The sequence below is a fragment of the Rana temporaria genome, chromosome 2, assembly GCF_905171775.1.
Source record: "Rana temporaria chromosome 2, aRanTem1.1, whole genome shotgun sequence".
Lineage (NCBI taxonomy): Eukaryota > Metazoa > Chordata > Amphibia > Anura > Ranidae > Rana > Rana temporaria.
In genome coordinates, this window is record NC_053490.1 from 402,467,814 (window position 1) to 402,485,180 (window position 17,367).

The 17,367-nt window shown below is 44.4% G+C and overlaps 1 protein-coding gene across 4 annotated transcripts in view; it reads right to left on the minus strand.

Moving 5' to 3' along the window:
• Positions 1-17,367, minus strand: part of LOC120927445 (synaptotagmin-like protein 5) — a 270,163-nt gene that overhangs the window by 159,801 nt on the left and 92,995 nt on the right. For all 4 annotated transcript variants that reach the window (XM_040338125.1, XM_040338127.1, XM_040338124.1 and 1 more), the window contains one exon: positions 10,335-10,715. In XM_040338125.1, the coding sequence (XP_040194059.1) occupies positions 10,335-10,453 (119 nt within the window). In that variant the 5' untranslated portion in view covers positions 10,454-10,715. The remainder of the gene's footprint in view (positions 1-10,334; positions 10,716-17,367) is intronic.

Consider the following 17,367-nt stretch of genomic DNA (forward strand, 5'->3'; position numbering starts at 1 on the left):
TATTGTTACTATGTTAATTTATGCCTGTAACACTCGGTCCTGTTGTGAATTGTTAAGGTCCGGAAGCGTTTCGATACCTTCGGGTGATTCTACGCTATACAAGCAATAAGCAATAAACAATAAACAATAATATATAAAAACCTCAAAAGAAGAGACATGTTAACAACACCATTAAAAAAAAAAATCACAGTAATTTCTATACGATAAATACAAAAGGTGAGCCACATGCGTGTGAAATACAGCTGAACTAAGAGGACATAAATCCAACGCATTTCAACAAATTGTCTTCTTCAGGGGTTGATGTCCATTTGAGAAGAATATCTAAAAATAAATTATAATATCCTAAATGTAGTTTCTTTCTAGCTATCCTTCTCAATCATTATGCCCCTGAAGAAGACAATTTGTTTTAACGCGTTGAGGTCTTTATGTCCGCTTAGTTCAGCTGTAGTTCACACGCATGGGGCTCACCCCTACATATTTATCGTATTGAAATTACTGTGTGACTTTTTATTTTACGGTGTTGTTAACCACTTCACCTCCGGAGGATTTGGCTGCCAAATGACCAGGTCACTTTTTGCGATTCGGCACTGCGTCACTTTAACTGACAATTGTACCTTTTTTGCGCTATAAAAAGAAATAGAGCGACAATTTTGAAAAAAAAGCAATATTTTTGCTTATAATAAATATTCCCCAAAAATATCTAAAAAAATAATTTCCTCGATTTAGGCCGATTTGTGTTCTTCTACATATTTTTGGTAAAAAAAAAAATCGCAAGAAGCTTTTTTTGATTTGTTTGCTCAAAATTTATAGCGTCTACAAAATAGGGATAGTTTTTAATACTAATGAATTTTGTACTGGTAATGGCGGCGCTCAGCGATTTTTACAATAACTTTGACATATGGCGGACACATCGGTCACTTTTGACGCTATTTTGGGACCATTCACATTTATACAGCGATCTGTTCTATAAAAATTCACTGATTACTTTATAAATGTGACTCACAGGGAAGGGGTCAACCACTAGGGGGCAAGGAAGTGTAGGTGTGTCCTAGGGAGTGATTCTAACTGTGTGGGGGGCGGGGCTTACTGTGACACGACATGAGAGGGAGCAGACGATCAGTGTCCTGTCACAAGGCAGAACAGGGAGATGCCTTGTTTACACTGGTTTTTCCCCGTTCTGCAGCTCCGTGACACAATCGCGGGACACTGGCAGACATCGAGTCCACGGGGCCCGCAGGCACGGAGCTCGCGGCAGGGGAGCAAAATTCAAAGCATTGTATATATATATGTTGCTTTGCGCAGCCGTGCCATTCTGCCGACGTATATCTACATGGTGCTGTCGGCAAGCGGTTAAAATGTCTTTCCTCTTTTGAGTTTTTTTTTTCCAATCAATATTTATTGAGTTTCAAGAGAAGACATACAGCAGTAGGCATAGTTGCGGACGCAGCCGCTGTAACAACATTCAACAGAATACATAATTCTGCTATCGTATTCGTAAAGAGTAGTATGACACGCACAATGTTACTAGTGTCATACATCTGGTAATCCTGTAGCAAGGCATTGAACAGGTTGAGTGTAGCTATTAAACCAGTAAAAAGTAAACTAAAGTGAAATATGGAGAGGAGTGTCTTATTCCAAGGCCCATAGTGTAATATACAAATCAGACTTTTCGTAAAGGTTGTATTTGGGTCTAAGGTAAGACTTCCTTGGCTTCTTTGTAGGTTCTAAATTGAACGTATAGGGGAGGGGGTGCAGGGATGAAATAATAATAAAAAAAGGGGGGGTGGGAGTTAAGGTGGGGGTATGAGTATTAAAAGTGGCCTTTGAGGGCAAGGATGAGGGTAACAGTTCCCGTATTCTCTCTCTCGCTTTCTCGTAAGTGGAAAGCTATGTTAGGTTGCTTTTGTACCCATCTGTCGTGATGAAATGTGTCCAGCAGGACCAAGTGTCCAGGAATTTGGAGGGGGTATCTTTCGCTTGATGGACAAGTTCCTCCATTTCTGCTATTCTTGTGAGTCGTTAAAACCAGTCTGCAATGGTCGGGGGATCTGACGACCGCAATCAGGCTCGAATGCACTACCTGGCCGCATTCACTTAATGCATGGCTAAAGAGCGTAGTTATGTCTTTTTGAGGTTTTTATATGTTGTTATAATAAATTTAGATTTTTTTTTTTATCTTTACACTACTTTAATTCTCAATATTATTTCCTGGGTATCGTATAGTCCTAATTCCCTTCCATACCCCATTGTGGGGTTCATTTTGCATTGTGTTACAGGGATAGATACCCTCTTCCTTAACCTTTTCCGGGTCTAGGAACTTAGCTACATTCATTAGAAATAACCAGGGGCGTCGTTGGGGCGGGGCTTGGTGGGCTGGAGCCCCGAATGGTACCCCGAAAAGCCCTGAGTCTCGGCCGTTGAGTTTAACATTATTAGCCCCGAATCGGCGGGTCCCCTTAAAAACTGTCAACTGCAGTCATTTAGTCAAGCTCACTGTCTGTGCCGTGCGAGACGAGTGCGACGCGTCACACATCCATCGACATCACAGTCCCGCCCGCGATCCCAGGATTGGCCAGTGAGATGTCCATCATAGGCGCGCTGTGCTGTTATGATGGACATCACAGTGGACAAATCCGCAGCCGGGACGTGATGACGCGTCACGTCACGCATGGCCGGACCCATAGGCGCTGCCTGCAAGCTCAGAAGGCGGCAATTACAATGCTGCCCGCACCCCACATCCCAGCACGCCTCATCGCTGATCGTCTCTCCTTTCCTCTTCGGCTCCCGAACCTCCTCGAGTCCTGGCTGCATCTGTACCACGAGGTAGGTCACCCAGTGATTGTGTATGTAGGTCAGTGTAGTGAGGTCAGAGGTCAGTGTAGTGAGGTCAGAGGTCAGTGTAGTGAGGTCAGAGGTCAGTGTAGACAGGTCACCGGTCAGTGTAGTCAGGTCACAGGTCAGTGTAGACAGGTCACCGGTCAGTGTAGACAGGTCACCGGTCAGTGGAGTCTGGTCTCAGTGGTCAGTGGAGTCTGGTCACAGGTCAGTGTAGTGTGGTCAGTGTAGTCTGGTCTCAGTGGTCAGTGGAGTGTGGTCTCAGTGGTCAGTGGAGTCTGGTCTCAGTGGTCAGTGGAGTCTGGTCTCAGTGGTCAGTGGAGTCTGGTCTCAGTGGTCAGTGGAGTCTGGTCTCAGTGGTCAGTGGAGTCTGGTCTCAGTGGTCAGTGGAGTCTGGTCTCAGTGGTCAGTGGAGTCTGGTCAGTGGAGTCTGGTCAGTGGAGTCTGGTCTCAGTGGAGTCTGGTCTCAGTGGAGTCTGGTCTCAGTGGAGTCTGGTCTCAGTGGAGTCTGGTCTCAGCGGAGTCTGGTCTCAGCGGAGTCTGGTCTCAGTGGAGTCTGGTCTCAGTGGAGTCTGGTCTCAGTGGTCAGTGGAGTCTGGTCTCAGTGGTCAGTGTAGTCTGGTCAGTCTTTGCCACCTAGCAACGCCCCTGGAAATAACCATTCAATACAGAACGGTTTCTTTTACAAAAGTTTATTGATAGAAAAATCAACAGTCACAGCAGATCAGTACAACAATGTAATGGGTACATCAAATACATAATGAGAAGGAGAGTCGCAATAACGGGATACTGTATATGTGTTACAACAGCCGATGTTACGATAAGAGGATAAAAGGTACATACATCCAGAGACTAACTGCACAATTATCAGGTAACTTGCAAAACAAAAAACAAGGTAAAAAGTAAAATTATTTAGTGTAATTGTGCTTAATCACTCTGTTCCGAGTGTCCTGTGATTCCACAACCAACAGCACTGAAACGACTCCATAAATCAGGAGTCTCAGAGAGGACTACCCAGAAAAGTGCAATGAACAGGTGGACTATAAAGGATAGAAAAGGAGAGCTATCAAAGAGAGAAGAAACAGACAAGAAAGAAAAGGAGGGGGTAAAGAGTCTGTAAGAGAGAGGAAAAATAAGGGAGGGGGGAGGGAAGGGGGGGAGGGGAACATCCAGAGGTCCCTAAATTGAAAGAAGTTGAGTATTAAATCTAGAAGGTTGGTGACTCATTATCCAAGGTTGGCAGACCTTGAGAAATTTACTGTGGGTGTCAGAGGTGAGGGACGTTAGCTTTTCGTTTATCATAATATCGTTTATCATAATAGCGATTTTTGAATACAGAACGGTTTCAAACCAGTGATCAAAACTACCAAAAGATCCATTGGAAGGGTCCACAGATATGGCATGAAGCCACAAAATCTTTTGCTTCATTATTATTGAGATGGAAATGTGTACACAGCATGAGTCAGTGTATGGCAAAGATTGGAAACAACAAAAGCAACAGCTGCTTCGCTGACGCCCTGCGCTGTTGATGTACTGAGGATGATGATGAATGAGAAAGGGAAGTGCTAAGCAGCACCGTGGCTTAGGGGTTCACATTTCTGCCTTGCAGCCTTAGAGTTATTAGTCCAACTCCCAACCACCATTGTACCTGCATGGGTTTCCAGCCACACTTCAAAGACATTTTAGTAAGTTAAACTGGCCCAAGTATATGTATGCAAGGTTAGAGTGTAAAATCCTTGAGGGCCTGAACTAATGAGAATGTAAGTTGTCTAAATAGTTGCTGGTAATAAGTAAAATGGTAAAGGAGGCTCCATGCAGTACTCCATCAGTGAGATGTGTTAATACAGAACTCTTTTGCCGCGTGCACACGATCGTAAATTCCAACAAGAAAAGTTCAATGGGAGCTTTTGGTCGGAAATTCCGACCATGTGTAGGCTCCATAGAAATTTTTCTGTCGGAATTTCCGCCAAGAAAAAATTGAGAGCTGGTTCTCAAATTTTCTGTCAAGAAAACTTCTTGTCGTCTGTATGCAATTCCGACGCACCAAAAACCATGCATGCTCAGAATCAAGTCGACGCAGGTCAGGAAAGGAGTGAGGACGAGCAAACGAGTGCCCCCCCCTCCTGAGCCGGACAGGAAAAGAGTGGGGACGAGCAAGCGCACCCCCCCTCCTGAGCCGTACCAGGCAGCATGCCCTCAACATGGGGGGGGTTGGGTGCTCTGGGGCAGGGGGGCGCCCTGCGGCCCCCCACCCGGAGCATGATGGGACTGTGATGTCATAAAAGGCCTATATAAATCGGTGCGAGCCGCGCACACGGCATTACAGCGGGAGGAAGCGACGTGTCAACATCGAAGAAAAAGAGAAGAAGAAGAAGGCAGAAGACGACAGAAGCCGAAGACGTCGAAGAACCTGGAAGGGGGGCCACGGTAAAAGAGCTAAAGAAGAAAGCGCCCCCCCCCCCCCCCGGCGGAAGAGAACCAGACGGCAGTGAAGACCGACACCCCCCCCCCCCGTGCTGAAGACGTCGAAGAATGAAGGCCCCCCTCGTAAAAGAGCTAAAGAAGAGACAGGGGGCCCTGGAGCTGACTAATAAATTACTTTAAAAACCCAATATTCATTCACCTAGGGTGGGGGGCCGGTATCTGGGGGCCCCCTTATTAAAGGGGCTCCCAGATTCCGATAAGCCCCCCGCCCGCTGACCCGACAACCAACGGCCAGGGTTGTCGGGAAGAGGCCCTGTCCTTATCAACATGGGGACAGGGTGCTTTGGGGTGGGGGGGCCGCACGGGGTGGGGTCTGGTATGGATTGTAGGGGGACCCCCACGCCGTTTTTTCGGTGTATGGGGGGTTCTCCTTACAACCCATACCAGACCTAAGGGCCTGGTATGCCCCTGGGGGGAAACCCATGCCGGTTTTTAATTTAAAATTTGGCGTGGAGTTCCCCCTCATGATTCATACCAAACGCCGCGGCTAGAATTGGCGGGAATCCAAGTCGGATCCCCGTCGCTTCTATGACAGGTTTTTCCCCATCGCGGTAAGCCGGCTCGGCGCTGGCTCCCGTGACGGGGCTCGTAGGTGGTCAATCTCGCTGAGAAAGGGAGTGAGATTGACACAAAATCGCGGTCACCTACTGTATGTGGCATAAGCGGAGGTGCACACTGCTGCTCCTAAACTGACATTATTGGGGCTTTTGGCTTTTTTGCCAAAACTGGAGCACTCCGAATCTGGTGTAGCTGTGCTTAGTATACAATCAGCTTCTAACTTCAGCTTGTTCAATTAAGCTTTGACAAAGAAACCTGGGGGCAGATTCAGGTACCTTTGCGCAGTTTTTACGGAGGCGCAGGGCAACGTTTTTGCCCTGCGCCCCCACAAATTTTCTGCGCTACCCGCGATTCACGGAGCAGTTGCTCCGTAAATTGCGTGGGCGCTCCGCAAAATGCCCGGCGTAAGCGCACGCAATTTAAATTATCCCGTAGGGGGCGGGAATCATTTAAATTAGGCGCGTTCCTGCGCCGATTCTTAGAGCGCATGCTCCGTCTGGAAACTTTCCCGACGTGCATTGCGGCAAATGACGTCGCAAGGACGTCATTTGCTTTAAAGTGAACGTGAATGGCGTCCAGCGCCATTCACGATTCACTTACGCAAACTACGTAAAGTTCAAATTTCGCGACGCGGGAACGACGGGTATACGTAACTATGGCTGCCCCTGCTAATAGCAGGGGCAGCCTTACGCGAAAACCGCCGTACGCAAACGACGTAAACTGCGTACGCAGGGCTCGCGTAACGTTGTGAATCTGCGTTAGTATGCAATTTGCATACTATACGCTGAGCACAACGGGAACGCCACCTAGCGGCCATCGCAAGAATGCAGCCTAAGATATGCGGGCATAAGAGCCTTATGCCACGCATATCTTAGGCTGCAGTCGGCGTAACGAGGTTCCTGAATCAGGAGCATTTGTTACGCCGGCGCAAGTAAGCAATTGCGCTGCGTAACTATGGTTACGCAGGTGCAATTGCTCTCTGAATCCGGGCCCTGGAAGCTAACTGGTTTCTATGCAGAGATGCACCAGATTTTGCACTCTACAGTTTTTGTAAATCTCCCCCTCTATAGCCCCATACACACCATTAGATTATCTGCAGATTTTTTTCTTCAGATTTACCAAAACCATGTAGTACAAGGGCCTGCCTGATTGCATACAAATTGAAACTCTTAAGGTTTGACCTCCTATTATATGGTTTTGGTAAATCTGAAGACAAAAATCTGCAGATAATCTGATGGTGTGTATGGGGCTTATGAGTCCATCCACATAGGCTTTTTGATGATTTTAGGAGCAGCAGCATTTAGAGGCAAAGCTCCTTTTCAAGGAAACAGAGGAATAGCATCAGGAGAGGAGCTTTTGTGCATAAAAACGCCAAATGTTGCACTAGGGTGCTTGAGCGTTTATTCATCTCAATGGCCAGAGTAAGTTAAAATTGTGACCAATGAAATAAACACCATAACGCCTTAATGTGACTAAGCACACCTAAACGTTTTTTAATGCTTATTTTCTCCTGTCAGGAGAAACAGCGTTTACAATTAATCAGTTGGCATGAAGACTTGAGTACAGAGATCCCACTAATAGATTTCCTGAGAGATATAAGAAGCTGTCAGGTGGTTTAACCCTCCAGTATCTACCAAAGGCTGAAAAATCAATAATGAAATGCATGACTCTAGTTGAAAACCCAAGCAGCAATATACATGCAACAAATGTGCTCCTACATATTCTATTCTAAAAGGCACTACGGGCTGATTTTTCATAAATTCCATATAAACATGATTTTTCTTTCATGTCACATTGTAAGCATATCAGCACCTTAACCTACAGTATAAATCCATTTTTTTTTACAAATTCTAAAAAATATATAAATTTGTATATGTATTTGTGTTATATTCGACTTTTTAATTAATATCATGAATGAATATAAATTTATTGTGGGCCATTATCAGCACCTTTAGCTCAAAAAAAGCTCAAGAAAAAAACGCATCCCTTTAAATTCTATGTATGTCTTCAAACTGCTCGGCTGCGCTCCTGTTGTGGTGTTAAAAATCTTGCTTGTTGCATTTTTGGGCAGTTAAGTTTAAAAAACGCATCAAAAATGCGCCTCTCCGTTGAAATTAATTAACCTTTTCCGGACCAGCCGCCGCAGTTTTACTGCAGCAGGTTGGCGTCCCTTGGAAAAACGCCCTTACCTTACAACGCTTTGCGAGTGCCCGACGGGCGTGATGACCGTGTAAACACACAGATCCTGCTTCTCTGAGGGGAGACTGACTGTGCGTTTATACGAAGTATGAACACTGATCTGTCATCTCTCCTAGTCAGTCCCATCCCCCCCCCACAGTTAGAACACACACTAGGGTACACAGTTAACCCCTTGATCGCCCCCCTAGTGTTAACCCCTTTCCTGCCAGTGACATTTACATAGTAATCAGTGCATTTTTATAGCACTGATAGCTGTATAGATGTCACTGGTCGCAAAAATGTGTCAAAAGTGTCCGATCTGTCCGCTGCAATATCGCAGTCCCGATAAAAATCGTTGATTACCGCCATTACTAGTAAAAAATAATAATAATAAAAATGCGATAAATCTATCCCCTATTTTGTAGACGCTATAACTTTTGTGCAAACCAATCAATATGCACTTATTGCGATTTTTTTTTACCAAAAATATGTAGAAGAATACGTATCGGCCTAAACTGAGGAAGAAATTTGTTTAAAAAAAAAAAAATTGGATATTTATTACTGCAAAAGGTAAAAGATATTGGGGGTTATTTACTAAAGGCAAATCCACTTTGCACTCCAAGTGCACTTAAGAGTGCACTGAAAGTGCAGTCACTGTAGATCTGAGAGGGACATGCAAGGGCAATAAAAAACAGCATTTTAGTTTGCACATGATTGGATGAGAAAATCAGCAGAGCTTCCCCTCATTTCAGATCTTCCCCTCAGATCTACAGGGCCAGATCCACAGCCCCGCAGCGCAACATAACTTAACAGATTTAAGTTACACTGCCGCAAATTTCCTAAGTTAGGTATCGATCCACAACACACTTACCTGGAAATTTGCGGCGGTGTAACTCAAATCCGTCCGGCGCAAGGCGTTCCTAATCTAATGGGGCGAGTCCCATTTAAATTAGGCGCGCTCCCGCGCCGGACGTACTGCGCATGCTTGTGATGCAAATTTCCCGACGTGCTTTGCGCGACGTGACGTCATTTTTTGATCGGCGCGTAGCGTATTTCCGTATTCCCGTACGGCTTACGCAATCAACGTAAAATTTAAAAATTTGACGCGGGAAGGACGGCCATACTTTACACAGCAGTACGCCTGCTGTGTAAAAGTAGGGCTGCTTTACAAAAGTATAACTAAGCGACGGGAAACTAACGTAGCGGCGACGTAGCGAACACGAAAAAGCTTTGAGGATCGACGTAACTCCTCATTAGCATACCCGGCGCGTAATTTCGACGATGAATGCCCCCAGCGGCGGTCGCGGTACTGCATCCTAAGATCCGGCAGTGTAAAACTATTACACCTGCCGGATCTTCTGTCTATCTCTTGGAAACTGATTCTGTGGATCAGTTCCAAAGATAGAAACAGGGATACGCAGGCGGAACAGCAGATCCGCCTGCGTATCTCTTTTGAGGATCTGGCCCACAGTGACTACACTTCCAAGTGCACTTTCAGTGCATTTGTAGTACACTTGTAGTGCAAAGTGGATGTGCCTTTAGTAAATAACCCCCATTTGTGTTTTTTTCCAAATTGTCGCTCTTCTTTTGTGTATTACGCAAAAAATAAAAAATGCAGAGGTGATCAAATACCACCAAAAGAAAGCTCTATTTGTGGGGGAAAAAAGGACGTCAATCTTGTTTGGGTACACCGTCACACTACCGCGCAATTGTCAGTTAAATCAAAGCAGTGCAGAATCACAAAAATGGCCTGGTCATTGAGCAGCCAAATCTTCCGGGGCTGAAGTGATTAAAAACGCAGCAAGAACGCATCAATAACACACCTGTGTACCGTTTTTTATGTTTTTTTTGAGTTACATGATCTGTGAAAAACACACCATAAGCACAAATCGCAGCAAAATCACATCATAATCGCCTGTGTTTTCTGTGCCATTATCTGCACCTTTATTCATTATCGGTAAAATGACCAAAACACAATTTTTCAGCCGCCGAAATTTTGGTGCATCTCTAGAATTTACTTTTCCCAAATAAAAACCATGTACACTGTTAGAAATTTGTTTGTTCAAGAAAATATTTCCATCCTTCTTCTTTGAATTTTCTTGACACTGAAAATAAATGTCGATATGAACGCCATTAACGATTAGAAAATCAAACGAAATTTCTTAAAATGAACATTTTCTTGTGAAATTCTTCTAGTGTATAGCTATTTTAACTCACTGATATAACCTAAATCTGAAAAAGTGTTTTGTGTTGTGGCCAATATACACAATCGGTCTTACCGTACTCTTTTGTCCTCTACTTTCTTCAGGTTCTCATCTCTTTTCAGCACAGCCAATATCGCCTCTCGTTCTTGATCCAACAAATAAGAAAAATTGAGTATTTCCGTGTTCTTAGACATTGTTTATCTCTGGCAGATAAATGGAATGTTGATGTTGTTTTCTTGCCAAAGGTACTTGTGTAATTAACTTCATTCAGATAGAATGCAATGTATTTATTATCCAAAAAAAAAGAAAATCACAGGTAGTGCTTCCAAAATACAACAAATGCAATGAAGTATCCAGCTACAATTTGAACTGTTGCAGATCCACAAGAGCTACCGGTAGTCTGCAGTTTGTAGATGTTGGGCCATTGATGACGTGCAATCGTCATTGTAATTGAATCTGAAAAAAATTAATCAATAAAAAAAATTAATACAATGCATAAGTCACAAAGTCTCTTAAAGTGGAATTGAACTCAAAAAGTGAAGATTTGGTATGTTATAGGTAACGTCTAAAATGTTCATTGTGCTTAGGCAGTACCATGCTAATGTACCAGCTAATTGGAATTCCAGTTAAAAAAATATGTGCTTCCTGGTGTGTGAGGGTGCCAAGGCACTCCTGTATCTATAGCCGCTAAGCTGAATATCTAAACCAAGTGGTCTCCAAACGGTTGCCCGGGGGGGGGGGGCCAGAAATGGCCCTTTGCTTGCTTTTATCTGGCCCTTGGTGCACTATTTGATCCACGGATACCAACAATGGGGTATAATTACCCCCACTGAGACCAGACAGGGGAGGACAATTCCTCACAATGACACCAATAATGGGGCAATTCCTACCAATGACACCAACATTTGGGCCCCATGACACCAATAGTGGGGTAAAATGCCTCCCACTGACACCAAAGATGAGGTACAATGCCTTCCAATGACACCAAAAATGGGGTTTTATTTATTATTATTTATTTTAATTACAGCCTTTAGTCTGTTGGAATATGTCTCTAATAACCTTGCACATCTAGGGCCAGATTCAGAGAGAGAGAGTACGCCGGCTTCGTACGCCTTTGGATCGTAGATGCAATACTTCGGCGTCCGCTGGGTGGACTTTGCGTCGTTTTCCACGTCGGGTATGCAAATTAGCTTTTTCCGACGTACATGCGGCCGTCGCATTCTCTTACGTCGTCTCTAGTCGGCTTTTTCTGGCGTATAGTTAAAGCTGGTATTTTGCGGCGTATAGATAGACTTGCCATGTTAAGTATGGCCGTCGTTCCCGCGTCGAAATTTAAAATTTTTATTTTTTTTGCTTAAGTCGTCCGTGAATAGGGATGGACGTAACTCACGTCTAAGTTCAAAAAATGACGTTGCGCAAAGCACGGCGGGAAATTTCGATACCGAGCATGCGCAGTTCAATTGCCGCGGGGACGCGCTTCATTTAAATGAATCACGCCCCCTAACCGCCGATTTGAATTCCGCCGCCGCCGTAACTTTCGGCGCGAAATCGTTGAGGATTCGAAATTCCGTCAGGAAAGGTACGGCGGCGTAGCGTATCTCTAAAAGGCTGCGCCTATCTAATTCTCTGTGAATCTGCCCCCTAGACTTTACCAATTTTTGCCCACTCTTCTTTGCAGATCTGCTCAAGTTCAGTTGCATTTAATGGTGACCACTAGTGGACTGCAGTCTTCAAGTCATTCCATAGATTTTCAATGGGGTTTGAGTCTGGGCTCTGACTAGGCCATGCAAGGACATTCATCTTTTTCTCCTTCAACCACTGTATGATCATTTTTACTGTGTGCTTTGGGTCATTGTCATGTTGGAAGGTTAACCTTCTTCCCATTGACAACTTTCTAGCAGAGGGCAGCAGATTTTGACGTGTTTTGCCCCATTAATTATTCCTTCTATCCTGACAAGTTCTCCAGTCCCTGTTGTAAAGAAACACTCCATAACAGAATATTACCACCTCCATGCTTTACTTTAGAAATGGTGTTGAATTGAATGGTGAGCTGTATTGAATTTCTGCCAGACATATCTTTGGTTGAAGCCGAATAATAAAATTTTAGTCTTATCTGACCATAACACCCTTTTCCATTGTGCCATGTGTGCGTTTTTTAAACAATGACTTCTTTCTTGCTACCCTTCCATACAAGCCATATTTGTGGAGAATTGGTTGTCACATGCACACAATGACCACTCTTTGTCAAAAATTCCTACAACTGCTTCAGAGTTGCTGTAGGCCTCTTGGTAGCCTCTCTAACCAGTTTCCTCCTGGCTCTTTCATCCAGTTTGGCGCAACGTCCTGATCCAGGGAGGGTCTGTGCTGTACCAAATACCTTCCACTTCTTAATACTAGACTTTACTGTGCTTCTAGGCATTGATAAAGCCTTTGAATATGTTATTAATCCATGTTCTGATTTGTGCCTCTCCTTAACTTTATCCTGGAGAACTTTGGACAGTGCCTTGCCACTCGTGGTTGATTCCTTGTTTCAGCTGCACTGCCAGGGACTGAAATGCTCCAGGAAAGTTCTTTCATGCTGAGCTAATCCAAATGACCACAGTTGAAAGTCAAATGGCTGTGTGTGCCATTGATTTTTAGGAGCGGGGGTTATTCTTTTTCTAACTCAGCAGTTACGGTTGGTGTTTTTTTATTTTGGGCGGCAGCAAACAACCCCCCCCCCCCCCCCGTGGCACCTCAACCCCCACTGCTGTTTGTTGGTTCACCGGCACTTACCCAATTGCCAGGCATATCAGGGATCATTGGGCAGGGGGACAGGCATCCTGCAGCGTCTTCCGTGTCCTTCTGAGATCATGGCAGCTTCTGCCGTGCGTCTCCTCCCCTCCTCTTAGGCATCCAATCGAATAACAGCCTAACTTTTCAGCCAATCGGGAAACGGGTAACAGACCTGCGCTTCCCAATTGGCGGAGAGGCGATTCAGTGTTAGAAAAACATATATTAATTTGCTTTTCTAACACATCTGGGTGGACTCCGAGCACAATGCATCCAATTTCTTTAAAGACTATTAGAGCCTATGGCTCTAATCAGGTGCTTCAAAAAAAATGCCCCCAAAGCATGAATCTATGCATTATGTATATAGTGGGTATAGAAGGGGTGGTACCTGTGCACCCTTAATGCATGGGCCGCACCTGCAACTTAGTGATTCTCTTTTACAATTTTTTTTTACATGTTGCTGCTATATCTTTCACTTGGATGTTATAAGTTGTGTGAGCACTGTGTAAATACAACTGAATAAAAAAACAACTGCGTTTCTTCATTTCAGGCTGCAAAGCAAGAAAATTTGAATATTTTAAGGGGGTCATTATTTTCTATACCCACTGTACGTGTGCGGGACTATGTGTTTTAATTACATTTTTTTTTTTTTACACTTTGTTTTTCTTCTTTTTTTTCCCCAACTTTCTTGCCATCATAAGGGATGAACAACATCCCTTGTGATAGTATGGGCCATGACAGGCCCTCTTTATAGAGAGATCGGGGGTCTATTAGACCCTTGATCTCTCCTCTGCCCTTAAAACCATCCGATCAAGCCAAGATTGGTTTGATCAGATGCTGTTACAAGCTGGTAATAGAACCGGTAAGGTCGCCCCTGGTTTCATAGACCATAGAGAACTTCCAGGAAGGGAAATCAGGGAACTTCCTCCTTCAGCTCTGTGGTCAGTCGGAAAAACTGCTGGTTTCAGTTCCAGTAAAACAAGAGAGCCCAGGTAAGGCGGCGAAAGGTGGTGGGAAAGCAATCCAGCGGCTCTATAGCCGCTTCGATCACTTTTACATATATCAACGGCTGGACAAAAAAAATACCAGGCTCATGACTGCAGCTGCAGACATGACCCTGGTATAACCACTGATTTCCTAGGATGTACAGGTATGTCCTAAGAGCGGGAAGTGGTAAAAGTGTTGGGTATGGAACATTGATGGTACATGTCCTCCATTCTCAGCACTACTCTGTGGAGCTCAGCATCTGAGCAAACACTTTATATAGTCCACAAAATAGAAAACTTTTTGTCCATAATTCAAAGTTCTACCCTTCCTTCAGTGCCTGGCAGCTGTCATTAGAATGATATCATATCATGAAAAAGGACACACCTTTTATAGGGAATTATTCTTAAGTGACAGCTCACAGATGTTAAGAGATGAAATGCTAGTGAAGGTAATGGCCCAGATTCTCAAAAAAGCGCCTATCTTTAGGTGGGCGTAGCGTATCTCAGATACACTACGCCGCGGAAACTTAGAGCAGCAGGTCCCGTATTCAGAAACATCTTCCGCTCTAAGTTATGGCGCCGTAGTGTATCTGATACGGCGTAAGCCCGCCTAATTCAAACTAGGCTGGTAGGGGGCGTGTTTTATGTAAATGTTTTGTGACCCCCATGTAAATTACGCTTTTATCAAACAGCGCATGCAGTATCACGTCGAATTTTCAAATTAAATTACGCCCGCTCAATGCCTAGTCGACGTGAACGTAACTTACGTCCAGCCCCATTCACGGACGACTTAAGCAAACGACGTAAAACACGACGCTGTTCCGACGTTTCCGACGTCCATACATAACATGACTTACCCCTGCTTTATGAGGGGTAACTTTACGCTGGCGTATGTCTTACGTAAACGGCGTATCTTGATACGCCGGGCGCACGTACGTTCGTGAATCGGCGTATCTAGCTTATTAGCATATTCGACGCGGAAATCTATAGAAGCGCCACCTAGCGGCCAGCGTAAATATGCACCCTAAGATACGACGGTGTAAGAGACTTACGCCGCTCGTATCTTAGCCGAATTTATGCGTAACTGATTCTAAGAATCAGCCGCATAGATACGACGGCTCTCATTCGGCGCTACGCCGTCGTAAGTCATTTGAGAATCTGGGCCAATATGTACACAATGACCTCACACTGTGAACACTAGGATAACATAAGGGAAAATCTGAGATGACACTGGAAAATACTGACTCTTATTTTAGAAAGTAAATCCACCTATTAAAAAAATAAAATAAAATCAGGACATACAGGACAGAAGTCTTTTGTAAGATAATGATCTGACTGCCAAAAGCTTCTTTGTATGCTGACATTTACACCAATTTGCATTTGAACAAAAAATAAAATACAAATTTGTCTATGTAAAGGGAGTTTCTATCTTCATCCTATTAAGAACATACTTTTACAGAAATGTACTGCTTCTGATGCGCTATACAACAGCTAGCCAATGACAGGCTAACGTTAGAGCAAACACACTTCCTGTAAGATGTATGGTATGACTTACCGGTACATACCAATGAAACATTTAAAAAATATTTTCAACTTTGTATCGACATTTTGTATAAAAGATCAATAAACCAACTACAGAAATGTCAAGTATGTTTAGAAGGTGTGGGTGGTATGTATAGCAAACAAAATACTTGCAAGGAAGTATAAGTACTGAACACTTGATGGATAAAGAAGTGTGTGGTAAAAACTGGCATGGTTTAAAAGGATCAGCCACTTAAACACAAACACAGAGACTATAGATCGCATAAAAAAAAAACTAGGGCTTAGGTTGCACAGAACTGAATAGAAGTCAAATGAATTAGAACTTCGTCCCGCTCAAATTCATTCCTTAGTTTCTAGGTGGTGTGATCAAACAAGCCCCCCCAACTGTCTGACAAATAGAAAAGAGGGGCCAGATTCTCGTAGATCCGGCGTTTCTCTGCGGCGGTGTAACGTATGTCATTTACGTTATGCTGCCGCAAGTTTTACAGGCAAGTGCTTTATTCACAAAGCACTTGCCTGTAAAGTTGCGGCGGCGTAGCGTAAATCACCCGGCGCAAGCCCGCCTAATTCAAATTAGCCGGGTAGGGGGCGTGGAGCATTTAAATTAAGCGCGAACGTACTGCGCATGCGCCGTCCTGAAATTATCCCAGGATGCATTGCTCCAAATGACGTCGCAAGGACGTCATTGGTTTCGACGTGAACGTAAATGGCGTCCAGCCCCATTCACGGACGACTTACGCAAACAACGTAAATTTTTAAATTTTGACGCGGGAACGACAGCCTTTACTTAACATTGGTTGCCCCTCATATAGCAGGGGCAACTTTACGCCGCGCAAAACTAACGTAAACGTCGTAACTTCACTGCGTCGACCGCGCGCACGTTCGGGAATTCGCGTAACTAGCTAATTTGCATACTCAACGGGGAAAACGACGGAGGCGACACCTAGCGGCGAAAAAAAAAAATGCATTTAAGATCCGACAGCGTAAGAGCCTTACGCATGTCGGATCTAATGGATATCTATGTGTAACTGATTCTAAGAATCAGTCGCATAGATACGACGGCCCAGATTAGGACTTACGACGGCGTACATGGCGTTGCGCCGTCGTAAGCCCTTTGTGAATCTGGGCCGAGATGTTTTTTTGATTGACAGATCTGGTCTCAGGCAGCAGGGGTCGCTCTCGAAACCAGCACAGCCATTCAACCTGCAGTGCTGTGTGTCTATCAGTGGCTGCTTTTACACATACACAGTCCAGCTGCAGCACTTTTACTATATATTTCAGTTTATGAATGAGAGATCAGTGATGTCCGCCTGTGTTATTGACGACACAGATCCCTACATCTCCGATTGCTCATTCATAAAAAAGTGAAAACGCTACAGCGATGTGTGATCCATCGGTCCAGCTGTGTATCTGTAAAAGCAGCTGCTGATAAACACACAGACCCGCAGAGCTCAGCTGAGTGATCTTTCATTATTATGAATGAACGATCTGCTTGTACACTCATAATAGAGTTGTGGCTCTGTACAATGTATCTGCAGCTGCTTGTACACACAGGGCACTGGCAGATGCATTACACCAGGGCTCACAATTTAAAGTCCTGAGCTACTAGCCAGGTCTCAAGGGTTACTTGCCACCAGTTGCCCCACCATACCCCTACCCTGTCCTGCCCCTAATTCTGCCCCTAAACACGGCCTCATGAACTATCCCATGAAATTACACTTAAATGTTTTATGCAGAATTAAGTTACAAAAAAAAATATTAACAAAAACTTTATCAGTGCCCCCTCAGCACAACCTCAACTGTGCCCA